This window comes from Pongo pygmaeus, chromosome 5, assembly GCF_028885625.2.
Source record: "Pongo pygmaeus isolate AG05252 chromosome 5, NHGRI_mPonPyg2-v2.0_pri, whole genome shotgun sequence".
Lineage (NCBI taxonomy): Eukaryota > Metazoa > Chordata > Mammalia > Primates > Hominidae > Pongo > Pongo pygmaeus.
In genome coordinates, this window is record NC_072378.2 from 44,733,161 (window position 1) to 44,760,392 (window position 27,232).

Genomic DNA, 27,232 nt, shown 5'->3' on the forward strand with positions numbered 1-27,232 from the left:
GCTCATCTGCAATTGGCAGAAAGAAAGCCAAGGTGTCAGGATAAGCAGAGGAGAGTGACAGTTCTGAGACATTGAACCCCAATTCCAGTTGTCCCTAGCTATACTCTTGTCATGGAAACTAACACACCTCCAAAATTGCTTATATTCTGAACCGGGGGTGGGGGCACTGAGTTATTGGTCCTACCTACATCACAGGATTGTTAGTAGGGAGCAAACAAGACAAGCAATATGAAGTTGCTTTGACGCCATTTAAATATGAGTGACACATTGTTATGAAAAAAGATCCTGTGACTTGATAACAGATCATCGTACCTGAAAACATTGTCCAAGGCCAGGTATCAGGCGCAAAGCCATTTAAACCAGAAGTGATTACATTTTCTGCTGACACCTATAATAGTTTGTTGTGGGCCTTTATAAACTGCTAGGACGTTTAGCGCTAAACATAATGCTCTATTATTGTAATCATTTCAGCCTAGGTTTGTTTTTGATTATTTCTTTATCTTCTTTATATGCTTATTGATTTTTTATTTGCATTTAATGGTTTTATTAAACATGCTCTTTTTGGTAACAGATTAATTTAAACATAATTCACATACCATAAAAGTCACCCACTCAAACTGTGCACACAACTCGATGGTTTTTAGTGTATTCATAAAGTTGTGCAACTATCACCACAATCAATTTTAGAACATTCTCATCACCACAAAAAGAAATCCATACCCTTTAGCAATCATACCCCTGCAGCCCCATCTTCCTATCCCTCTAGGCTGAGACAACCATTAATCTACTTTTTGTCTGTATAGATTTGCTTATTTCGGACAGGTAATATTAATGGGATTATCAATATGTGTGTGGTCTTTGGTGTCTGGCTTCTTTCACTTAGCATAATGCTTTCAAGGTGCATACATGTTGTAATATATATCATTCCTTTCTAAAAATTGTAGTAAAATATATATGGCACAACATTTGCCATTTTATCCATTAAAAAAATGTTTTTTAAAGAAATGGGATTTCACTCAATAGCCCAGGCTGGAGTGCAGTGGCATAGTCACTGCTCACTGCAGCCTCCACTTCCTGGGATCAAGTGATCCTTCCACCTCAGCCTCCCAGGTAGCTAGAACTACAGGTGTGCACCACCACACCTGGCTAATTAAAAATTTTTTTGTAGAGATGAGGTCTCACTATTTTGCCCAGGCTGGTCTCCAACACCTGGGCTTAAGTGATCCTCCTACCTTGGCCTCCCGAAATACTAAGATTATAGGCATGAGCCGCTGCACCTGCCTGATTTTATCCATTTTTAAGTGTACAATTCAGTGGCATTAATTACACTCATAATGTTGTGTAACCATCACCATTGTCTATTTTCAGACATTTTCATCATTCCAAACAGAAACTCTATGACCATAGCAATAACTTGCCATTCTCTCCTCTCCCCAGCCCCTGGTAACCTGTAATCTACTTTCTATGAAGTTACCTATTCTAGATATTTCATATAAGTGGAACCACATAATATTTGTCCTTTTGTGTCTGGCTTATTTTACTTAGCATAATGTTTTCAAGGCTCACCATGTTGTAGCATGCATCACTACTTCATTCCTTTATTTTTTTCTTATTTTTTTGAGACAGGATCTCACTTTGTTGCCCAGGCTGGAGTGCAGTGGCGAGATCTCTGCAGTCTCCACTTCCTGAGTTTAAGCAATTCTCCTGCCTCAGCCTCCTAAGTAGCTGGGATTACAGGCATGCACTACCATGCCTGGCTAATTTTTGTATTTTTAGTAGTGACGGGGTTTCTCCATGTTGCCCAGGCTGGTCTTGAACTCCTGAGCTCAAGTGATCCAGCTGCCTCAGCATTCCAAAGTGTTGGGATTACAGGCATAAGCCACCATGCCCAGCCACTTCATTCCTTTTTAAGGCTGAATAATATTCCATTCTATGTATTATGTACCACATTTTGCTTATCCATTCTTCTCTTGATGGACACTTGGGTTGTTTCTACTTTTTGGCTGTTAAGAATAATGCTGCAAAGAACATTCACATGTAAGTATCTGTTTGCATCTCTGTTGTCAGTTCTTTTAGGTATATACCTAGAAACAGAATTACTGAGTCTTATGGTAATTCTAGGTTCAACTTTTTGAGGAACCACCAAAATATTTTTAAACACTTAAAAAAATTAGTAAAGATAGGATCTCACTATGTTGTCCAGTCTGGTCTCAAACTCCTGGCCTCAAGTGATCCACCTGTCTCAGCCTCCCAAGGTTTTGGGATTACAGGCATGTGCCACTGAATACCCATCTTTTCAATAAGTTTCAGTCCTCTCAAATTGTGAGTAAATAAATGATATGCTCAAGGACTTTTATAGAGGAGTAGTCCCAGTTCTCACAAGCAAGGGCAATTCTAGGGTAAATTATGTGAGATCAGGCTCTAACTATCAGTTTAAGCACGTGGAAGAATCCTTCTGCTTTCTTTCCAGCACCATTGCTGACTTGGATCGGAAACCCTCCTTCTCACATTCTGATCACTCCTCTGAAATGTCATTGCCTGAAGTCCAAAAGGATAAGTATCCTGAGGAATTCAGCCTGCTTAAGTTGCAGACGAGTAAGTCACAGACCCTCCTCCACATGCCTCTGTGCCCCAGGTCTTTTCAGAAGTCTGCCATACTGTTGGCCACCATCACTGAAGGCCCACAACTGTCAAGCATTTGACATACTTTATCTCAAAATTCACAACACCTCTGCCAGGAAGCCATTATATGTTTTTCAAAAATAAAATGCCTTTATATAAAACCCATTAAAATACTGCAGAAAGACATTAAGATAATATAGAAGTATATAGAGTATAAAAACCCCTTCCCCAATATTTTCCAACAATATCCCTATTCTGCCTCATAGCTGTGAAGAGTCGATATATATTTTTCCAGTATTTTGAAATGTATGTGTGTGTGTATATATACACATGTGTACAAATATAGATATAAAATAAATGGGTTAGTATACAAATTGGTATAAATCATGGACCTCTTTCTGTGTCAATATATACAGATCTATATGGTTAATATAGACATACCCATTTTACAGAGAAGGAAACTGAGGCTTTGAGACATTCAGTTATCCATAAAGCCACATGGCCAGGAAGTAGAGCGATGGGATCAGAACTCACACTTGCTTGCCTTGAAGCCTGTGCTCTTGGCTATCCCAGAGCCCACATTTCTCAAGCATCCCTAGAGCTGCTAGGGGATCTTTTATTGTTTAAAGTCACTGTTAGCAATCTTACAGGAAAAGTATCAGATGATGAGACAAAGGCACTGCAAGGTCCAGAAACTAGCCTGGGGTCTCACGGCAGCTTTTCTCATTTGAAATTATCACGGGTACACTTCCCTGTGTCACCGTAGCACATGTGCGTGCTATTGTTGCACCCAACACCATGTTTCCTCCACTTGAGGTGCCATGTGGATGGCACTGGCCTAGCCATTTGCTGGTTGATGGCATTCTATTTTTCCTACACCGTTATCAGAGTGAAGATTGTATCACAGGTACTTGTAAGACTGTCTCTGAGCTTCCCAATCAATACTTAACTTCCAAACATAAAGTTGGCTTTATTTTTGAAGGAGAGGGTGAAGAGGGCAAACAAGCAAACAAAAACAAAGAAGGTCTCTTAGGTAGCTCTCCCCTGACTTCCCTTCCTTTTGTGCCTCGTCCCACAGAGTTTCACACTGTCTCTGATGTAGAACCAAGGGATTATACACATTAATTAAAGTTGTATAGCCAGATAGTGCCTGGGGAGTTTTCACAGCTTTTTGTCATCCAGTTGCATTATGAGGCTGGGAACAGTGCTAATGGAAGGCTTTCTGGTGTCTTGCAGAAGATGGGCATCGTCCTGAGTGGACATTTTACCCGAGGTTTAGCAGCAACATCCACACCTACCATGTCGGAAAGCAGTGCTTCTTTAATGGAGTCTTCCTCGGCAACAAGAGGTCTCTATCAGAGAGGACGGTGGACAAGTGCTTTGGGAGAAAGAAATACGGTGATGTTTCCTTCTGGGTCTTGACTGTGCAGTCCCTGAGAAACTCTCGAGTCGTGATTCTATAGGCCCTGCGTTCTGTAGCTGGGAGCTGCCCTGTAGAGTCACCATGCTCCCCTAGTGCAGCCAGGAAGACAGAAAAGTGAAGGGGACAGTTGGCAGGCTGCACGTTTTGGCAAAGAACTCACAACAGATGCTGATCCACATTTTCTTTTTTCTCTGAATTTCATAAAATGCAAATGTGACATTTAAGTCATCAGATAAGTTCTCTCAGATACTTATTAATAGAAACCTCCATTGAAGTCTGAAGAAAAGAATTTGTGTTCCAATTAGATGCTGCCTGGCATACACATTTAAATTGTACTTTATATTCTCCACAAGGAAAACATCCCATAAACCTCAGCCTGAAGTGTATGTTTTTATTCTATTGCTGATTTAATTAAAGGCTATTGAAATGAATATATATCTACCTGTGTATCTACATCTCCTTGGTTTGTAGCTCAGTGAGTTCTTTGCCCCAACCTACTCATAATAGACTTACCGAAAGACCCTCAAAAGTTGCTGAGTACCAACGGACCATTTATGACACATTTTTCTATATAAATCCCTGTGTAGGAGGCAACCATTGCTCCAGAAATAAATAGGATTGCTGTAGCAGGAATACAAAGAGAAAGAAGTAGACTGTTCTCATTTTTGAGTTTTAAAATAGATTTTTAAACTCACAGCAGAGACAAATAGTTTTGAGAATTGAGGCTTTTATTTATTTGGGTAGAAAAATACGTGGAAAGCCATACTAAATGAGCTGGGAGAGTGGTCATTGAAATTGAAATCTGTGAGGAGTCCTGCACCTTGCCTTTTTTTCTTTTCTTTTTTTTTTTTTTTTTTTTGAGATGGAGTTTCGCTCTTGTTGCCCAGGATGGAGTGCAATGGCTCGATCTTGGCTCACAGCAACCTCCGCCTCCCAGGTTCAAGCCATTCGCCTGCCTCAGCCTCCGGAGTAGATGGGATTACAGGCATGCACCACCACACCCGGCTAATTTTGTATTTTTAGTAGAGATGGGGTTTCTCCATGTTGGTCAGGCTGGTCTCGAACTCCCGACCTCAGGTGATCCGCCTGCCTCGGCCTCCCAAAGTGCTGGGATTACAGGCGTGAGCCACCGTGCCTGGCACTTTTTTTTTTTTTTTTTAAGACAAGGTCTTGCTCTGTGGCCCAGGCTGGAGTGCAGTGCCACCATCTTGGCTCACTGCAGTTCCGAACGCCAGCCCCCCAGCCCCAGGCTCAAGCAATCCTCTAACCTCAGCCTCCAAGTTGCTGGGACTAGAGGCATGTGCCACCACGCCTGGCTGATTTTTCTATTTTTAGTAGAGACAGGGTTTCTCCATGTTGCCCAGGCCGGTCTCAAATTCCTGGGCTCAAGCGATCAGGCGGCCTTGGCCTCTCAAAGTGCTGGTATTACAGGTGTGAGCCACTGCAGCCAGCCTACCCTGCATTCTTGAGCTGCAAGTACCTATCAAAAGTAAATGGGATTATCATAATGACCCAAATCTTAATCTTCACTTATCACTGCCCTCCTGGCTCAAAAGTAAACCACCTTATCCTGAATTTTATGTTTGTGATTCTTCCCTTTCCTTTCCTTTCCTTTCTTCTCCTGTCCTCTTCTTTCTTTCTTTCCTTCCTTCCTTCCCTCCCTCCTTCCCTCCTTCCTTCTTTCCTTCCTTCCCTCCTTCCTTTTTCCTGTTTCCTTTCCTCCCTTCCTCTCTCCATCCTTTCATTTCTTCTTTCCCTTCTTCCTTTAGAGTTTTATAAATACTGAGTAAATGCAATGATATATTTATGAAACATTTGTTGACTATATGGAATGAAATATCACAAATACTTGCGTTCTTTTACTCCACTTAAGAAATAAAATTCTAACTTTATATTTGAAGCCTCCAATATCCTCTTCCCTGAATATTCCATCTTTCCTCCCCCAACTCCAGTGGTAACCCATATTTCACATTTTTTTAAAGAAAAACTTCTTAGGTAAATTTTCAAACAATAGCATAATGAAACCCGATGTACTCATCCACTTAGCTTCAATAATGATCAACACCTGGCTAACTTGTTTCATCATTACTCCTCCTCCCAGGGATTATTTTAAAGCAAATTTCAGACATCATATTATTTCATCTCTAAATACATCATATGTGCCTCTGATAGATAAGGATTATTTTATTAACATAACCACAATTCCATATCATAATATCATATTTTAAAAATTAACAGTAATTCCTTAATATATTCAGTGTCCAAATATCCCATTGTCTCATAAATGCCATAATTTAAAAATATTTAGTTTGTTTGGATCAGCATCCAAGTAAGGCCCACAGATTGAAATTGGTTGGTATGTCTGTTAAGTTTCTTTCTCCCTCCTTTTTTCTTGCAATTTGTATGGTGAAGAATCTAGGCCTTGTCCTGTAGTGTTGACCATGATCAGGACTTCGCTGATTACATTGCTTGGTATCATTTAACAAGTTCCTCTTTCCTGTGTATTTCCTGTGAAGTGGTAGTTGGATCTACAGGCTTGACTCGTTTTAGTATGATTACTTCTTAGGTGATGTACAGTGACTTCTTTAAACATCAAACGCAATGGTCTTTTTCCATTTCTTCTCTTCCTTGATCTCACTGCAGCACTCGATACTGTCGGGCATGACACTGTACACTTCTTCCTCTGCGAAATTCTCTCCCCACTCTTTCTTTCTTTCTTTCTTTCTTTCTTTCTTTCTTTCTTTCTTTCTTTCTTTCTTTCTTTCTCTCTCTCTCTCTTTCTTTCTTTCTCTCTCTTTCTTTCTCTTTTTTTCTTTTCTCTTTCTTTCTTTTTTTTTTTTTTAGACAGAGTCTCACTCTGTCACCCAGGCTGGAGTGCAGTAGCGTGACCTTGGCTCACTGCAACCTCCGCCCCCTGGGTTCAAGCAATTCTCATGTCTCAGCCTCCTGGAGTAGCTGGGATTACAGGCATGTGCCACCATGGCCGGCTAATTTTTGTCTTTTAGTAGAGACAGGGTTTCACCATGTTGGCCAGGCTGGTCTCAAACTCCTGACCTCAGATGATCCACCCACCTCGGCCTCCTGAAGTGCTGGGATTACAGGTGTGAGCCACCCCTCCTGGCCCCCACTCATTATTTCTTGGATGAGATGAAGTGGCAGGCTCAGGGACTGCCAACCAGCTGCCATTTTAAACTGGAATGCAATGCATTATTATATAAAAAAATCAATCAAAATATCTTTAAATAATGGTTGACTGTTATCCATCAGCCATAACCAGGATATTGGTGGAGTTTCCTAAAGGCCTAGCTGTTGCCACAGAACAAAATGCCGTCTATGATTGTAGGTGGTAGGGAAATAGATCTGAAAATACAATTTTCTATTGTGTAGGTCTTCCTACAGTACAGCAGATTGTATTAGTCAGAATAGGATAGATTCTGCTGCAGTAACAGTCCCTGAAATTTCTGCAGCTTAAGCACTAAAGTTTGCTCCTTTCTCTTGTAAAGTCCACTGTGGATCCAGCAGCTCTCCAGGACAACTCCTTTCCAAGGATGCCATCTGCTTTTATCTGTGACCTTTCCATCTCAACCTGTGGCTTCTAAGATTGCCATAGAAGGGGAAAGAGAAAATGCTGGAAGGTTTTTCACATCAGCTCCTTAAATGCTTCTTTTTAAAGTGGCACATATCATCTCTGCTCACAATCTATCAGTCAGAACATGGCTCTACCTAAGTGCATCGGGGCACTGGAATGTGGGGCAGAGTAAGTTATTTGGTGAACAGTTCGCTCCCTCATATGGTTATTTGCCTCTAAATGTATGTTTCCCATTTTCTACCTCCTGAATGTCTACATCCAGGAAATTGGATGGTCTGTATAAAAACAAACAAGCATTAGAACTGATCATGCAGTGTTATGGGTCCATCAGCTATTGATACATAGTGGCCAGCACTTTGGGCTGATACCTGTTTTGGTGAGATATCCGGAAATTATACCAAGGCCCCATATTGTACCTAATAGCTTAAACAAACGTGTTATCTCAGAAGTGTTGTTTGGGAGATTTTTCCCCTAAAAGTAACACCTTATACTGACACCACACCATTGGCTCTTTTTCTTCCTCCTGACATTATCTTGTAATATATTTTACCATAGTCTATTTTTTTTTTAAATTTTTTTGAGACAGAATTTCGCTCTTGTTGCCCAGGCTGTAGTGCAATGGTGCGATCTCGGCTCACTGCAATCGTTGCCTCCCAGGTTCAAGCGATTCTCCTGCCTCAGCCTCCTGAGTAGCTGGGATTACAGGCATGCGCCACTATGCCCAGCTAATTTTGTATTTTTAGTGGAGACAGGATTTCACCACGTTGATCAGGCTGGTCTTGAACTCCTGATGTCAGGTGATCCACCTGCCTCGGCCTCCCAAAGTGCTGGGATTACAAGCATGAGCCACTGTGCCTGGCCACCATAGTCTATTTCTAGGTGTTCTCCTTAGACCACCTATATCATAACCAACTGGAGAGTTTATAAAAAATGCTGGTTGTGGGAACTATTAGAGATCTTCTGCAACAGAATTTCTTGGGTTAAAGGCTGCATTTTAAACAAGTTTCCTAGGTGATTTTCAGGTGTGCTAAAATTTTGGAACCACTGTTCTATAGTATATGGCATTTACTGCCTTGTAGTGTTACCTTCGTTTTTACATTGTCTCCCTTATCTTATCTAGATAAGATTCCCTGGGGAGAAGTTTATACCTCAGCTATATAGCAATCGTATCCTCCAGATTAAAAAATAATTGGGATGAGGGGTATTAGTCCAGTTCTGATTTCAAATAATAATAATTGCTACTATTTCTTGGGTGCTTGTTATATGCTCACATCATTATTGTTTAGTATTCATGATGACTCTGCAAAGTAGCCATTTGAAATAAACAGTTTATAAATGAGGTTACAAAGGCTTAGGAAGGTTAAATAAATAGCTCAAGGGCACAGAACTAGAAATTGCAGGAGTGAGTATGAACTCAGGTGCGACTGACTCCAAAGTCCAAACCCTTCCCACCACCTCTTGCTGTCACCCAACTCTTACTTGTCAGTGCCCTGGTTTGGTATGCGAAAGGTTTCAGATGCACTGTATATTTAATTAATTAATTACATTTTTGAGACAGAGTCTCATTCTGTTTCCCAGGCTGGAGTACAGTGGCATGATCTCGGCTTACTGCAACCTCCGTCTCCCGGGTTTAAGCAATTCTCCTGTCTCAGCCTCCTGAGTAACTGGGATTACTGGCGTGTGCCACCACACCCAGCTAATTTTTGTATTTTAAGTAGAGACAGGGTTTCACTGTGCTGGCCAGGCTGGTCTGGAACTCCTGGCCTCAAGGGGATTCAGTATATATTTTAAACCTCCATTCTCTCTGCTTTGAATCCTCAGCATCTCATACCCAGCAGGCACTCAATGCATGGGTATAGTTGATGTTATTTCACTACACAGAAGAGCTAATCAAAAGTGTAATACAGTCAGTTATTGAAAAGGTTTTTGAAAGAGAAAGACAAAAAAGTAAATGCTCCAGTAACCCAAGAACTTCCACCTGTCACGCTGATGGCTTTTCCGAGTTAGCTAGAAGAATCTGAGTGTGTAGCAAAGATGGAGGTCGTGCTTCCAGCCACGTGTCCCTGTTTCTGAGCCCAAGGGTGATGAGTCTCGTAGTCCAGGCTTGTTCTCTTAGGAGATGCATCTGGTGTAAGTATGTGGGTTGATTTATTTATTTTAAATTTTAATTTTTTAAATAGGCAATTTTAAGGACTTTAGGTGTGTGGGTTTAAATGATCACCCTACACTAGGCTGATGCCTTCTACTCCCGTGATTAGTTTCTTGTTCCTGGGGCTTTAGCAGGGGCTGAGCTGGGTGTAAGAACCTCTGCTGAGTAATCCTGCTCTTCTCCAGGAAGCCACCTCCCACTGCTGCATGGCCCCAGTCCTTGAGGCAGAAAGAGCAAGACATCCTTAGTTGGTTTCCTTTCTGGACCCAGTCAGAGAGGCAGAGCCCCAAGGACACTTGTTTCTTCGGCTTCCTAAGACTCAGGGATTCAAAGTGCACTAATGCTCAGGAATGAAGAGATTTTTAGGTCAGAGATTTTTGGATTATTGCAAAGAAACCTCTGATTCACCTTATATTTTAAACCAAAACACTCCATCTGAATCTAACAATTCTTTTCCAGGGTGAGGTAGTTATAACAACCCTTTTTGGAAAATGTCCCAAATATAGGCTCATCTCCTTAAGGCAAGATAATCACAAACAGAACTTTGAGAAACTTCTATGTAATTTATAATAAAATACTAAAATATCCTATTTCCATTGTCATGCCAATACTTACAGCAAATCTGTGGATCATCTTCAGCCCTTGTATGATTTTGTTTTCGAACCTTCTCCACAGATATTGATCCCAGGAATGGAATCTCAAAGTTAACTCCAGGGGACAATCCATATATGTACCCAGAACAGAGTAAAGACTTCCACAAAGCAGGATCAACGCTCCCACCAGTGAATTTTTCAATGTAAGTGTATGTTAATACTAACATTATATAGTTAACTTTAAAGGAATTGTGTATCTCTACTATACAGAAATTATATTTTAAAAGGGATAGATGTCAACAAGACGTGATTAGATGAAAATTCCTTGAAAAGCTCATCTTTAGTTAATTAATGTCTGCACACATGCATGTGTATAATTAAAATTACACACAGGGACTTGGACTACAAAAAAGTAGTTGTTAATTTTGTTCCTATCTCTATTATCACATATTTGAAAACTTTTAAATTTTCATACTGAATCAGATTGTTGGCCACAGTGACTACTATGTTGGTGGACTTAAACTTGGAAATAAACTTAGACCAAAGTGATGGAGAAAAATGGGAGGATCATTACATTAAAAGAAAAATAGTTGGTGTATTACATTTTTTTTTTTTTTTTTTTTTTTTGAGATGGAGTCTTGCTCCATCGCCCAGGCTGGAGTGCAGTGGCACCATCTCGGCTCACTACAAGCTCCGCCTCCCGGGTTCACACCATTCTCCTGCCTCAGCCTCCCGAGTAGCTGGGACTACAGGTGCCCGCCACCACACCCAGGTAATTTTTTGTATTTTTAGTACAGATGGGGTTTCACCATGTTAGCCAGGATGGTCTCGATCTCCTGACCTCATGATCCGCACGCCTTGGCCTCCCAAAGTGCTGGGTAGTTGGTGTACTACATTTAAAATATTATTTTAAAAAATTAACCATGTGGGATATAATGATGTTGACTAAAAATGATCAAAACTAAAATCTGTGGGCCGGGCGCGGTGGCTCACACTGTAACCCCAGCCCTTTGAGAGGCCAAGGTGGGGGGGGGGGGCGGATCGCCTGAGGTCAGGAGTTCAAGACCAGCCTGGCCAACATGGTAAAATCCCATGTCTACTAAAAATACAAAAATTATCTGGGCATGGTGGCAGATGCCTGCAATCTCAGCTACTCAGGAGGCTGAGGCAGGAGAATTATTTGAACCTGGGAGATGGAAGTTGCAGTGAGCTGAGATTGCAGCGCCACACTCTAGCCTGGGCGACAGAGTGAGTAAGACTCCATCTCAAAATAAATAAAATAAAATAAAATAATATAAAATCTGTGGGCCAGGCACAGTGGCTCATGCCTGTAATCCTAGCACTTTGAGAGGCTGAGGCTGGAGGATTGCTTCAGCCCAGGCGTTCCAGACCTACCTGGGCAACATGGAAAAACCCCTTCTCTACAAAAATACAAAAAATTAGCTGGGCATGGTGGTACGTGCCTATAATCCCAGCTACTTCGGAGGCTGAGGTGGGAGGATCACCTGAGTCTGGAAAGTCGAGGCTGCAGTGAACTGAGATTGTGCCACTGCACTCCAGCCTTGGGGACAGAGTGAGACCCTGTCTCAAAACATAAATAAAATAAAATAAAATAAAATTTGCGGTTCTTACAGTTTTGAAGTCCATACTTGAAAATTAAAATCGGAAAACAGGACATTCTATTGAATACAATGATGTATTGATCTCTTTGCTGTAGATGGCATACCAGTTTTATGCCTTTTCTGTTTTTCAGAGTGCCTTATGAAAAGAAATTTGATACATTTATTCCACTTGAGCCTCTTCCACAAATTTCCAAGTGAGTTCTCTTACCATGTTTTGTGTTATCCCATCTTTATTAAATATCGATTATTTTATTATTTCCTTATGTGGAGGAGCAGGTAGATAACCAGGACACAAGGCCCTTTTGAATCCCAGCAGGAGGGTGGGGCAGTTTGTAAGGAAGGTGTTTGGACAGACATTCTGTAGAGTCTGCAACTGGGATGGTCACATATTCAACAGATGTAATTGACAAACTACCAGATGCCATGTGTTGTGCTAGCCATGCACTATAGGAGAGTTCATATGGAACAAAAAGACGGGGTTCCTGATTCCTAGAACATGAGTTTGTTGGGAAAGAAAGACACATACTTAAATGATTGCAACTGGGGAGAATGGTTAGAGTTTCAAGAGGCAGAAAGAAAGCTAACAGAGCACTTCTATGTTTGAGGGAAATATCATTCCTCTAATTTCACACTTTTGCTTCACTCCATTCTGAACCTCACTTATTTACCCAAGCAGGTTTCTGACCTATAAAGAGATATTTTCTTTTCTTTCTTTCTTTCTTTTTTTACTTTCTAATACAAAACAGTCTCCTATGAGTGGGCATGTGTCCCAGGGTCTGACCCACTCTGGAGCTCAGTGGGAATAAAAACCTTTTATTCCAAACTTGAGATTTTAATGTCTTTATTATGTTGCATTGTTACTTATGGCACATGATTAGGGCTTCTCATGTCTGTACTTTACATTTTTAATAAACACTATTCTCAAATATTCCAAATAATAGCAATTGCCTAAATTTCATCACTCTACTATTTTAGCTTTTGTACATTACCTTTCATATGCAAATATGTTTTTGCATGTATAAACCCCAGAATACCAATTAGTCTGGTTTTCCTAAAAAGAAAGGTTTTTTTTTTTTTTTTCTTGAAGAAGTACAAAGCTAGCTGGGTGCAGTGGCTCACACCTATAATCCCAGCACTTTGGGAGGCCAAGGCAGGGGGACTGCTTGAAGCCAAGAGATTGAGACCAGCATGGGCAACATAGTGAGACCCTATCTCTACAAAATATATATTTTTTTAATTAGCCAGGCATAGTGGTATGCAACTGTAGTCCTAGGTACTTGGGAGGCTGAGGCAGGAGGGTTTCTTGAGTCTGTGAGTTTGAGGCTGCAGTGAGCTACGACTGTGCTATGCACTCCAGCCTAGGTGACAGAGCAAAACCCTGTCTCAAATTAAAAAAAAAAAAAAGAGAGAGAAGTCGATCAGCATATTCCTCTGTGCTATGGTCAATAAGACAATTGTGAGACTTGGACCCTTTCCTCAGGGACAGTCACCCTAATGAAAAAGTCTGCTAACCAGTTAGTCATGGCAGAAGTGACAAAGTCTTCTGTTGCTGGATTTAGCATTTATTGTTTCCTAGATTCTCTATTTTGTTCTGTAGTATCTAGTTTGCTGTTAGTCCCATCCAGTGATTATGTATTTCGATCTTTAGAAATTCTATTTGATTCTTTTTTATATCTGTTGTTCTTTCCTATTTTCATGTTTTCCTTAAATACTTGGACATAGTAATAGCTGTTTAAAGATTTTTGTTTGCGGGCCGGGCGCGGTGGCTCATGCCTGTAATCCCAGCACATTGGGAGGCCGAGGCTGGCGGATCACGAGGTCAGGAGATTGAGACCATCCTGGCTAACATGGTGAAACCCTGTCTCTATGAAAAATACAAAAAATTAGCTGGGCGTGGTGGCAGGTGCCTGTGGTCCCAGCTACTTGGGAGGCTGAGGCAGGAGAATGGCGTGAACCCGGGAGGCAGAGCTTGCAGTGAGCCGAGATGGTGCCACTGCACTCCAGCCTGGGCGACACAGTGAGACTCTGTCTCAAAAAAAAAAAAAAAAGATTTTTGTTTGCAGCCAGGCATGGTGGCTCACGCCTGTAACCACAGCACTTTGGGAGGCCGAGGCTGGCGGATCACGAAGTCAAGAGATCAAGACCATCCTGGCCAACATGGTGAAACCCTGTTTCTACTAAAAACACAAAAATTATCTGAGTGTGGTGGCATGCACCTGTAGTCCCAGCTACTTGGGAGGCTGAGGCAGGAGAATCACTTGAACCCTGGAGGCAGAGGTTGCGGTGAGCCGAGATCGCGCCACTGCACTCCAGCCGGGCGACAGAGTGAGACTCCATCTCAAAAAAAAAAAAAGATTTTTGTTTGCTAATTCTATTATTTGTGTCATTTCTGGGTGTGTTTCTACTGGCTGATTTTTCTCCTGATTATGGGTCACATTTTCCTGCTTCCTGGTATGTCTAGTAATTTTTATTTGGATAATGGACATTATAATTTTATATTGTTGAGTATTTGGATTTTGTTGTCTTATTTTATTTTATTTTTTATTTTATTTATGTTTTTTAGACAGAGTCTTGCTTTGTCACCAGGCTGGAGTGCAGTGGCACAATCTGGGCTCACTGCAACCTCCGCCCCCCAGGTTCGAGGGATTCTCCTACCTCAGCCTCCCGAGTGGCTGGGATTACAGGCACGTGCCACCACATCCAGCTAATTTTTGTATTTTTAGTAGAGACGGGGTTTCACCATGTTGGCCAGGCTGGTTTCAATCTCCTGACTTCGTGATCCACCTGCCTCAGGCTCCCAAAGTGCTGGGATTACAGGGGTGAACCACCGCAACAGGCCTTGTTGTCTTCTTTTAAAGAGTGCTGGGCTTTGCTGTAGCAGGCAGTTAAGTCACTCGCAGTTTGGTTTGATTCTTTCGACGCTTGTTTTCAAGCTTTGTTAGGGCGTGTCTAAAGCAGTCTTTAGGGATAGTTTAACTCCATTACTAAGTAAGATGTGGCCCTTTTAGAGTCTCTGCTGAATACCTTGAGTGATCAATGAGGAGTCTTCACTTTATTTGGTGGGAACTAAAATGATTTTTAGCCCTTTGTGAGCCCATTCAGTTCCCATTCACTCTACTGTCTGATCTTGTGGAGTTCTACCCTACACATGTGTGTCTTAATATTCAGCAAAGACTCAAAGGAAGTGCTGTGTAAATTTCTTACTTTCATTTTTTTGTATAGTTCTTTCTCCCCCAGAACTCTGCCCTGCAGTTTCCAGCCCTCCAAGACTCTCTGAACTCGGATCTTCGGCTCCTCAAACTCATAGAGAATGCCATGCTCTGTGTGGGGTTGCTCATCCTACGCTGTGGTCTTGAATGTGCCTCCAGGCAAAAGCTGGGTGATTACAGGGCTCTCTTCATTTGCTTTCCTTTTCTTTAGGATCACAATCCTGTGCTGCCTGTTGTCTCATTCTGAAAATTGTTATTTCATACATTTTGTCCAGTTTTCTACTTGTTTAAGTCAGGAGAGTAAATCTGATCCCCGCTACTTCATTATGGCTGGAATTATTATCTATGAATAAAAATGTTATTATCTATCATCTATTAATAAAAATTGTAGGTTTTTTTCCCAAGTTATTTGATGAATCAGTTTTGTGCTATTCCATTACTGTCATCAAAGTTATTCACATCCTTAAATAGTGTAGTAATTGTGCTTGGAAATTTAAGAATGTTAAATCTGCAAATGCAACAATCCACCTTTAAAATAAGAACAAAACCTGATAACCAGAACAAGATAAAGTTGCCAAGTCTTCTCTAGTTAGTGACAGAGACAGCCAGAATTAGAATAAAAATTAGGGAGGTAAGATTACTTATTGAAAAGGTCCCTATAATGTGCAGTACGTTTACAGGGATTATTTATTTAACTTAGCAGATATCCTTTGAGTACCATTTATGCACTTGATCTATAGGAGAAATGGGAAGGTGGTGAGGTAATGGAGGCAGGGATCACAAAGACGAATAAGATATGATATTTGTTTCAAGGCTCATTGTCTATTGTGGGGAGAGACCACTAGATGAGTAATCATAAAACAATTGAAAGCAAATACGGTACAATGTGTACATAGAGGAAAGACATGGGGGGAAGTTGAGGACATGTTGCAGAGGAGGTGGTATTTGATCTGGGTCCTAGATGAGGCATTGCAGGTAATGTATCTTCCAAGGACAAAGTATTATGGGATGCAGCTATATTAAGTCACTTAATATTTATTTTTACATTTCCACATGTGCTTGAAAAGAAAGTGTATTCCATTTAATCAGGATGGAAAGTTAGATACATACACAGAAGACTGACTATTAGTTATGTTGTTTAGCCCCTCTATTTCCTTACTTTTGTTCACTTGGCCTCGTTTGGACTGAGCGTTAGTGTGAGAGTTAGGGTGTCTGAATATTAGCATTTTGACTATTTTTGTTGTTAATTGTGTCTTTTAGCATTATGAAAGTATCTTTACTTTTCTCATTTAATACTTTTTGTCCTAAAGTATACCTAGCCAGTTATTAAGATTCTAATTCTTACTTTATTTGCATCTGACCTTTGCCCATTCTTTTTGCCCATTCTTTTGCTTTTGAAGCACTTTGCTTTTAGTGTAGAATTGGATTTTGCTCTGTGAGCCAGCTTGAAAATATTTTCTTTAATTCAGGTGAATTAGGCCACTTGCATTTATTGATTAGACTGATATATTTGATTTCAGTTCTGTTACATTATTTGTTACATTTATTATGTGTACTGTATTATATTTAGTGTGAGTCTTTCAGTGTTTGATTGCTTCAACAGAGGCTGAAAAATGCTTTCTTTTGATATTTAGAAATGCTCGTGTTTTTGTTCTAGCAGTTCTTTATGCTAGTATCTTTATACATTGCTCTTAGTCCTGCTTTTCTTATTTGGGTTTCTACTATTTGGCTTGTTGGCTTTAAGTAATAACTTTGACTTTCACCAATTACCTATGTGGTAACCATCCTCTTCGTTCTTGCAGGGACTTCCCTACCCCCAGCAGTTTTATCAGGGCATTTTGCCAATTGTGGTATATTTCTCCCCTAAAGCACAAGAATTCTAGCTTCCAAAAGATGAAAACATTCTGCATCTCCCTGCTCCAACTCATCCCAGAGTCACACTTCCTGCTACCTATTGGACCACATGCAGCCCAGAAATGCCCTTTCAAGTCTCAGTGGCTCTGGGAAGACTCTGGGTATCTGCATTAGCCAAGGTCCCAGCAGAAAACAGAAAGCACACTCAGCTGGGATTCTGAAGACAGCTTAAGGAGAGGGACTATTTATGGGTGTGTGGGCAGGGTTGGGGGAACCCATATGGGAGGGTGAAGCACCCAGAGGCTCATGACAGTGGGAAGCGTTACTACTCCTGGGTCTGAGCAGCAAGAAGAGGGATCACGGTTTGCAGAACAGTAAGCGCTGGAGCTCTGGGAGAAGGGCTGCCCAACAGGAGCTGTGGCACTGCCGGAATTGGGGTGCCTTGGGAGATAGGACATCAGGGGAGGAGATAGGTAAGAAATGCCCTAATTTCTGTCCACCTTCTGATCTCCTGTCGGTACCATCAGTCAAGCCCAGCTCAAAGGCGGAAGCACGGGTGGGGATGGTGGCTCATGCCTGTAATCCTAGCACTTTGGGAGGACGAGGTGGGAGGATCACCTGGAGTCAGGAGTTTAAGACCAGCCTGACCAACATGGTAAAGCCCCATCTCTACTAAAAATACAAAAATTAGCTGGGCATGGTGGCATGTGCCTGTAGTCCCAGCTACTTGAGAGGCTGAAGCGGGAGAGTGACTTGAGCCCGGGAGGGAGAGGTTGCAGTGAGCAGAGATCGCACTCCAGCCTGGGCGACAGAGCGAGCGAGACTCTGTCTCAAAAAACAAACAAACAAAAAAATGTGGGCTGGGTATAGTGGCTTACACCTGTAATCCCAGCACTTTGGGAGGCCGAGGCAGGTGGATCACCTTAGGTCAGAAATTCAAGACCAGCTTGACCAACAAGGTGAAACCCTGTCTCTACTAAAAATACAAAAATTAGCCGGGTGTGGTGGCATGTGCCTGTAGTCCCAGCTACTCAGGAGGCTGAGGCAGGAGAATTGCTTGAATCTGGGAGGCAGAGGTTGCAGTGAGCTGAGATTGCGCCACTGTATTCCAGCCTGGGCGATGGACTGAGACTTTGTTTCAAAAAAAAAAAAAATGTGGAAGCACAGAGAAGCCCAGGTGATACTAGCTGCAAGGTCAGCCTCTTGGCAGAGAAGGGCTGAACAAGAGCTGGGTTTGAGGCAGGGGCAAATGGTGAACAACTAACATATTTTATTTTGAAGCTGGTCTCCTAAATTGGAGGTCTTTTTACTTTTGGAGCACATAATGCCTTATCTGCTATTGGTGTTTGTAAATTTTGCATCAAAGTACAACTCAGGGTATTGTCTTCTTTCCACAGCTTGCCTTTCTGGGTGAAGGAGAAGGCCAACAATTTGAAAAATGAGATACAAGAGGTTGAGGAGCTTGACAATTGGCAGCCAGCAGTGCCCTTAATGCACATGCTACCCCTTTCTGGTGGGTTAAAGAAACTTCAAAGGATAGTGTAAAAACTGGAGGAGTCCGCCGGGCATGGTGGCTCACTCCTGTAATCCCAGCACTTTGGGAGGCCGAGGCGGGCAGATCACGAGGTCAGGAGTTCAAGACAAGCCTGACCAACATGGTGAAACCCTGTCTCTACTAAAAATACAAAAATTAGCCAGGTGTGGTTGCACGTGCCTGTAATCCCAGCTACTCAGGAGGCTGAGGCAGGAGAATCGCTTGAATCTGGGAGGCAGAGGTTGCAGTGAGCTGAGATTGTGCCACTGTACTCCAGCCTGGGCAATGGAGTGAGACTTTGCCTCAAAAACAAACAAACAAACAAAACAAAACTGGAGGAGTCCAGAAGAACAGGCTTTTGAGAGGCTTCATAGTGGAAAGGAGGGCAGGCAAAGTATCTCCTGGAGTGGATGTGTCTTCTGTCCCGAGGTGGTCTCATGGGCAGATGTCATAGCCAAGCATTGGGGGTCAAGTGTATTGGTTGAGAATTGTTAGTTTTGTAATGGAAGAAAACTTTAACTCCATGCCTCTATCCACAGGTGATTTGGACTTTCCAAGACAATCCTGAGCATAAACAGGCCCACAAAACATGTGCTGACTGCACTCTGGCGAGCCTTTTCCAGTTGATGGTTTTTGTCATGTGACTGTTCTAAATTCAGTGTTTGACCCTTATGAGGAAGTGTTGTGCTTTGCTTTTTTTAAAACTTTATATTTTGAAAACTTTCACATTTACAGAAAAGTTGCAAGAATTGTACAACAAACACCTGCATATCCTTCACATAGATTCTATCATTGTTAATATTTGTTCAAACTTTCTCTGTCTCACAATATTACAATTACCATTTTGCTGAACTCTTTGAGAGTGAGTGGCAGATATTGTAACCCTTTACACCTGTATACCTACATACCTCAGCATGTATCGCCTAAGGTCAAGGATGTTGTCTAACAACCACAATACAAATACCAAACTCACAGAATTTAACACTGATAAAATATTATTAATATTTAGTCCACATTCAGTTTTAGTCAATTATATTTAGTTTTCTAAGGATGCCCTCAAATCAATCATAAAATACAGACATTATGTGAGTGTCTTAGCCTCTTCAGGCTGCTATAACAAAATGCCATAAACAGAAAGGCTTATAAACAATAGGAATTCATTTCTTACAGTTCTGGAGGCTGGGAAGTCCAAGCGCAGGGTGCTGGCAGGTTCAGTGCCTGCTGAGGGCCAGCCTTCTGGCTCATAGATAGTACCTTCTTGCTGTGTCCTCATATGATAGAAGGGGTGAGCTAGTCCTCTGGGGTCTCTTTTACAAGGGCACTAATCTCATGCATGAGGGCTCTGATCTCATGACCTAATCGCCTCCCAATGGCCTTACCTCCTAATACCATCACCTTGGGGATTAGGTTTCGACATATGCATTTTGGGGTGGGGAGGACAAACATTTAGACCATAGCAGTGAACTTTCATTGCTTTTGGTAAAACTTTTCATTTTATTAATACCTTTCGGAATGTTTCTCTAATGTTAACTTGGTACATGTCAGAAAAACATGAAGGCTGGATCTATACCAGGTAAGTAATACTATTGCCCTGTAGCTGCATTCCCCAGTTCAGTATTGCCTATCTACAATAGCCAAGCAGGGTGAGAGCTCAGTGACCACCAGTCATGAGTTTTAGGGCCTCCTGTCAATCAGACAGGAAGCAAACATTTGGAGGAAAAGGTGAAAACAAAAGCTGCTTCACAGGCTTTGACACAGTCAAACTAATGACTCTTGGCATTTTCATAGCCAATCTCTTTCTCCACTAGGGAACCCCATTGGCTGGCTAATGAGGGCTGCAGATCTAGTCTCCCCAAAACCTTAAAGTGGAAAGAGATTGGGGTCCATGCTGAGACTCAACATGTCTATGACATAAGCATGATTTATTTCCCAAAATGTTTGTTGTCTCCAGTCACAGCCAAAGTGAATGAAGCAGGTTTAGAACACAATACATTTAGCCAGGTGTGGTGGCTCATGCCTGTAATCCCAGCACTTTTGGAGGCCGAGGCAGGCGAATCACTTGAGGTCAGGAGTTCGAGACCAGCCTGGTCAACATGGCGAAACCGTGTCTCTACTAAAATCACAAAAATTAGCCAGGCGAGATGGTGGGCACCTGTAATCCCAGGTACTCGGGAGGCTGAGGCAGGAGAATCGCTTGAACCCAGGAGGCAGAGGTTGCAGTGAGCCAAGACCATGCCATTACACTCCAGCCTGGGCGACAAGAGCAAAACTCCATCCCAAAAACAAAGAAGCAAACAAAAACCACAATGCATTCATGGCACCTTCATATGTGCCTCTAGACTAACTGGCAGAGAGCATGGTGCCTACCGCCAGCTGCTGTGCCTGACCACTCCTCGGGTTAACATCAGCATACATCCGTGCTAATCCTCTGGCCCATGGGTTACGGGCCCACCCCTGCTCCCAACATAATAATTTAAAAAAACACCAAATAATTTTTAAAAAGATAGAGGCTGCCAAGACATTTTCCAGAACACATTAACTTCTGAAAAAATAATAATTTTTTGTGTCTCTATTACTTAAATATAAAAAAGTCTTCTTTCCCCTAGTCAAAAACAATGCCCCACCTCTAAAAAAAAAGTCAACTGCAACCACCAGGTGGGTTAGTAATGGAGGACACAATATAGAACAAAAAATATTCTGCAGAGATTTCCTGGTGGGATTATCTAGGTGGCACAGGAAACTGCTCTCAGAAGGTTCCCTGGTGTTTTGGAAGGAGGGAGTCCTACACCATAAATATATTAAGAAAAACAACCGGCTGGGCGTGGTGGCTCACGCCTGTAATCCCAGCACTTTGGGAGGCCGAGGCGGGTGGATCACAAGGTCAGGAGATTGAGACCATCCTGGCTAACACGGTGAAACCCCGTCTCTATTAAAAACACAAAAAAATTAGCTGGGCGTGGTGGTGGGCACCTATAGTCCCAGCTACTCGGGAGGCTGAGACAGGAGAATGGTGTGAACCCAGGAGGCGGAGCTTGCAGTGAGCCAAGATTGTGCCACTGCACTCCAGCCTGGGCAACACAGCGAGACTATGTCTCAAAAAAAAAAGAAAGAAAGAAAGAAAAACAACCAAAATACAGTTTTAGAAGGTTTGGAGTAGTCTCTAGGTTTCAAAGGGGTCTATATAATTCCTAGATGCTGCTCTAAGTAGATATGATTTGATTCCTTTTTCTTTTAATCCAGGCCGCAGAAACCATGAGTAAAAACAAAAAAACAAAAAAACAAAAAAACCCTACACACCTGTTAGATGATTGAACTTCTGGAGTTGCAGAACTACATTTCATCTCCTGAAAATCAGGGCAGTTTTCACTGGATCTGGTGTTCTCTGTGGGTACATCTCGATGGCCAGGCCTTATTCCACGGCACCTCAACAGCTGGCAGGTAGAGTTCTACTGCCAACTTTGGACAGCATGAGTATGTCTGCGTGTGCTGGGGAGACAAAGGCATAGAGAAAGGCCACATGGGAAAAATATGTGCATATCATAGCTGTTCCAGCTTTTGCTTCTTTCCAGCTACAAAGAGGTTGAACCTGTTAGATGTAAAGATCCCCTTCACCTCACTGTAGGGTCTTTGGTAAATAAAAACATGTGGGTGCAGAGGTGCGTGTGTGTTCATTTCTTACTTTCAATAACTGAAGTTCAACAGAAATAAACTATATATGACACTTTACAAGTAAATTTCTTAGTGTGCAATTTTACACTGTACAGAGGTATTCTAATTTCGGATCCTGGGATAAATGACAAATGGCCTCTGTGGACATGAGGAAACATTGTATTATTCAGTTAGTGGCACCAACGTTCTAATTAGTGATCTCTGAACTCCAAGTTACCAAAATGTTAAGATAGTAGGATATTAAACTTCTAAAATTCCACAAGGAATTTAGGAATATACTGTAGGATTCCACTAATTGTCCACATTTCTAATACGAGGCACTCAGTTTGGTTAGTTTTGTTTTGTTCTTAGGCATTTGGGTCTCAAAATCTAGGCAGGTAAACACATTGTTTACAGGACTTGACTTGGTGAAGTATTTTAGAGTTGGAGCCCTTCAAGATCATGTCCCTGTCCTAAAGAGGCTTTTCTTTCCTGGCTGGGAAATCAGGAGAGAGTACTTGGGTATATAATTACCTCTACCCAGAACTGAGCCACATGCCTGATGCGGGATGGTGCACCTTTTTACGGGGTCTACGGGCCAAGTTCCCGGCACACTCTGGAAGAGGAGGTGGGAGCCCATTTGAGATGACCAGTGTCCTTCCCATGCTGGGGAGCCCCAGGAGGGACTGTGGCCTGATGCCACTCTCAGGAATGGGAAGGCCACTACTGACTCACCTGGGAGCCAACACTGAGGCTCCTAAATCCAGGCTTTAACGCTTACATGAAAAGTAAACATTTTGTGGTGTGCATGAAGGGTCCTAGCCTTATATCAAACAAGCAGCCAAAATATCCCAATGTCTTATTTTCTGAGGAAATGTGTCTGCCTCCACCAAATGTGGTGTGGGGGCAGCAGACGGATCCAGCTTCCAGTGGTGAAGCTGTGAGCAAGGGTATGCTTATCTGGCTACAAATGTGTTCTTTTGTCTGGGCACAGTTTGGGCTGGAGTAAAAGTTGGGATTCTGTTAGACAGAATGGATTTAGGGGCATAGTGATACTAAATATTGTTTGTTCTTTATTTAAAATTCATTTAAGTGGGAGCTCTGCATTGTGTTTTTTTGTTTTTTGTTTTGTTTTGAGACGGAGTGTCGCTCTGTCGCCCAGGCTGGAGTGCAGTGGCGCAATCTCGGCTCACTGCAAGCTCCGCCTCCCGGGTTCACGCCATTCTCCTGCCTCAGCCTCCCAAGTAGCTGGGACTACAGGTGCCCGCCACCACACCCGGCTAATTTTTTTGTATTTTTGGTAGAGACGGGGTTTCACCGTGTTAGCCAGGATGGTCTCGATCTCCTGACCTCGTGATCTGCCCACCTCAGCCTCCCAAAGTGCTGGGATTATAGGTGTGAGCCACTGCGCCCAGCTGAGCTCTGCATTTTTATTTGTCAGAACTGGCAACTTATAGTGCAGGTGGCACAAAGGAGATAGATTTGAGGACTAAGTAGGAGGTCAAGGTGGTGAGACTCTGGGATGACTTGGGAATGGGTGGGGTAAAAATATATGAGAAGGAGAAATGGCAACTGGATGGATGATGGTGTAGTTGCCAGGGCCATCTGGACCTCATGTAGCATCTTTGTACAACTAGAGAATGATGCCCTCTTGGCGGACACAGCCCTGTGGATGCACAGCTTAGTGAGCTGTGTGCAAGCTGGATTTAAATCCCCATGTCCTTGTTGTGCAGCGAACTTCTTACACAACCATGCGCAGCAGCCTTGTGCTATTTGCTGAAATGAGGCATGCTGGGGAAGTACAGATTTTTTGGGTGGAGGTCAGTGTTGGGCAATTTGACATTGAGGAACTTGTGACACTGGTGGAACTATCTAAGGTGTAGTTGGGCATGTAAATCTGGGGTCTGGATATATGCATGTGAAAAATAAAGTCCCCTGTGAGAAATGTATATTCTAAGCCTGTGACATGTAGATGCAGGGGCTAGATGTAAATTACACAATTGGAATATCCATCCCAAACTGAGCAACGAGCTCAAAAAGACCCTCAAACCTCAGGGCCTGAGCAAAAGCAAATTCTCCTTGGGATCATTTCTCCACTTCAGGGCACAGGGGACTCCCTAGAGAACACCTACCAAGGTGAACCCCTGAGAAGGAACTATAAAACCACAATTGGATCCACCACAAGGAATTGTCAATGGATGAAACTCAAGCCAATTTAGGTGATGTTTACAGCAATACAACATGAATTATCAGGATTTAGGATGCTTGGAAATCATTTTGTAGCAACTTGACACCAGGACATTAGCTTTTCCCAATGCTGGTTGAGGAATTTCTAAATGGGAACGAGGGGCTTATGGATAGCAATCTGGTGGATGGGTTGGGGCTAGAGGACCTGTCTTGAAATGATATCATCATGCAACGCATAACGACATTTTGATCAACTCTAAACTGCGTATATGATGGTGGTCCCATAAGATTATAATTCCATATTTTTACTGTATCTTTTCTTTATTTTTTATTGTTTTGCAGATGTCTTTTAACAATTATTAGAAGACATTTTACTGATAAATGTTTTTACTGTACCTTTTCTGTATTTAGATACACAAATGCCATTGTGTTACAATTGCCTATGATATTCAGTACAGTAACATGCTGTACAGGTTTGTAGCCAAGGAGCAAAGGGTTATATATACCTTATGGCCTAGGTGTGTAATAGACTACTGCATCTAGATTTGGTGTGAGTACATTCTGTGATGTTCTCACAACAGTGAAATCACCTAACAATGCATTTCTCAGAATGTATCCCTGTCATTGACACGTGACTGCATTTGCAAAGCAGGACAGTATTTTTATTTAAATTATTATGCATGTTTAATTGGGGAGATGATGAAGATTGTGAGAGTCATTAATTCTGACTCTAAACTATGCCTTGCTGTTGCCATAGGCTTTTGCCCCTAATTTTAGCCCTTTCCTGCAGTTTCTTGGTGGTGAAAAAACTGGATGAAAGGGAAACTAGAATTTTGATTGCTTTCTCTGCTAAGTAAATGTCAATCCATTCAGAACCACCTCCCCAGAGAGGGGTGAGGGGTAGGGAAATGGGGACAATGCAACCTAAAAATCCTCTGGTTCCCCTTTGTAAGTCGGATGGACTTCTAACCTCTTTTTCCTGAGTCAGAGTTTCCCAAATTGTGTTTCCTGAGTGTCAATGGATATATAAGAAAAAAGGTTTTTAGGGTCAAATTAGTTTGGAAATGCTATATAGTAAGTCCTCATTTTTATCATTGATAGGTTTTTGGAAACTGCAACTTTAAGCAAAAGGATGTATCATGTAATCAATTTTACCATAGGCTAATTGATATAAACAAGAGTTAAGTTTCTATGGCATATTTCTGGTCACAAAACATCAATGAACTTCTAAACAAAGACCAAAACACTTCTAATATTAAACACTGAAATAAGTGTAAGCTATGCATACATTTAAGAAAGATTAGGCTGGGCACCGTGGCTCACACCTGTAATTTCAGCACCTTGGGAGGTCAAGGAGGGCAGATCACTTAAGCTCAGGAGTTTGAGACCAGCCTGGGCAACATGGTGAAACCCCATCTCTACAAAAAAATACAAAACTTAGCCAGGCATGGTGGTGCATGCCTGTAGTCCCAGCTACTCGGGAGGCTGAAGTTGGAAGATTGCTTGAGCCTGTGGGGTGGGGGTCAAGGCTGCAGTGACCCGAGATTGTGGCACTGCACTCCAGCCTGCACAGAGTGAGACCCTGTCTCAAAGAAAAGGAAAGAAAGATTAATAAAAACAAGATATGTACTCCCGCTTATTCCAGTTTAGGGTTACAGGTGGCCGGAGCCTATCCTGGCACAAGGCAGGAATCAGCTCTGGACAGCACACAGGACACCATCCCATTGCAGGGCACACTCATACACCCTGACACTCACTCGGACTGCAGGTTTGCAAATGAACCTCACCTGCACAGCTTTGGGATGTGGGAGGAAACCAGGGTATCTGGAAGAAACCCACACGGACAGTGGCCCTGGCCTCAAGCGGATTTTTTTTTTTTTTTTTTTGAGATGAGGTCTTGCCCAGGGTGGAGTGCAGTGGTGTGATCGTGGCTCACTGCAGCCTCGACCGCCCAGGGTCAAGTGATCCTCCCATCTCAGCCTCATGGGTAGCTGGGATCACAGGTGTGCACCACCATGCCCAGCTAATTTTTAATATTTTTGTAGGAATGGGGTCTCACTATGTTGCTCAGGCTGGTCTCAAACTCCTGGGCTCAATCCTCCTGCCTTGGCCTCCCAGAGTGTTGGAATTACAGGCATGAGCCACCATGCCTGGACTCATCAATGTTATCATGAAACGATCTTGCACAAAATGATGTTATTCAAGGATCTGCTGTATTAACAAAGGAGTGTATTAGCTTCCTAGGGCTGCCACAACAAAGTACAATAAACTAAGTGGCTTAAAACAAGAGAAATGTATTCTCTTACAGTTCTGGAGGCTGGAAGTCCAGAATCAAAGTGTCAGCAGGGCTGGCTCCTTCTTGGGGCTCAGAGGGAGAATGTGTTCCATGCCTTCTCCTGGCTTCTGGTGGCTGCCAGAATCCTTGGCATTCCTTGGCTTGGAGCTGCATCACTCCAATCTCTGCCTCTTTCTTCCCATGATATTCCCACTGTGTGTCTGTATCTTTTTTCTTCTCCACTTATAAGGACATTAGTCATTGGATTTAGGGACAACCTACTCCAGTATGATCTCATTTTAACTTGATTACATCTGCAAAGACTCTATTTCCAAATAAGATCACATTTACAGGTAGCAGGGGTTAGGACTTGAACATATCTATTTGGGGGGAATACAATTCAACTCTCAACAGGGAGAAACAGATTTTTTCATCTGACACCTTCTTACAGGCTTTAATTTCAGTGACTCTGCAAGAGGGGAGGACATAAAAACCATGTTTTTTTTTTTTTTTGTTTTTTTAAATGG

The 27,232-nt window shown here is 42.3% G+C and overlaps 1 protein-coding gene across 7 annotated transcripts in view; it reads left to right on the forward strand.

Moving 5' to 3' along the window:
• The window catches only part of SPATS1 (spermatogenesis associated serine rich 1), a 37,546-nt gene extending 15,298 nt beyond the window's left edge, over window positions 1-22,248 (forward strand). For 2 of the 7 annotated variants that reach the window (XM_054491232.2, XM_054491233.2), the window contains exons 4-9: window positions 2,471-2,595; window positions 3,859-4,020; window positions 10,459-10,579; window positions 12,130-12,192; window positions 18,459-18,574; window positions 19,135-22,248. In XM_054491232.2, the coding sequence (XP_054347207.2) occupies window positions 2,471-2,595; window positions 3,859-4,020; window positions 10,459-10,579; window positions 12,130-12,192; window positions 18,459-18,574; window positions 19,135-19,163 (616 nt within the window). In that variant the 3' untranslated portion in view covers window positions 19,164-22,248. Of the gene's footprint in view, window positions 1-2,470; window positions 2,596-3,858; window positions 4,021-10,458; window positions 10,580-12,129; window positions 12,193-15,220; window positions 15,349-18,458; window positions 18,575-19,134 lie in introns of those variants that run through there. The other 5 variants (XM_054491237.2, XM_054491236.2, XM_054491234.2 and 2 more) reach the window with 4 other exon arrangements.
• Window positions 22,249-27,232: the final 4,984 nt, after the last annotated feature.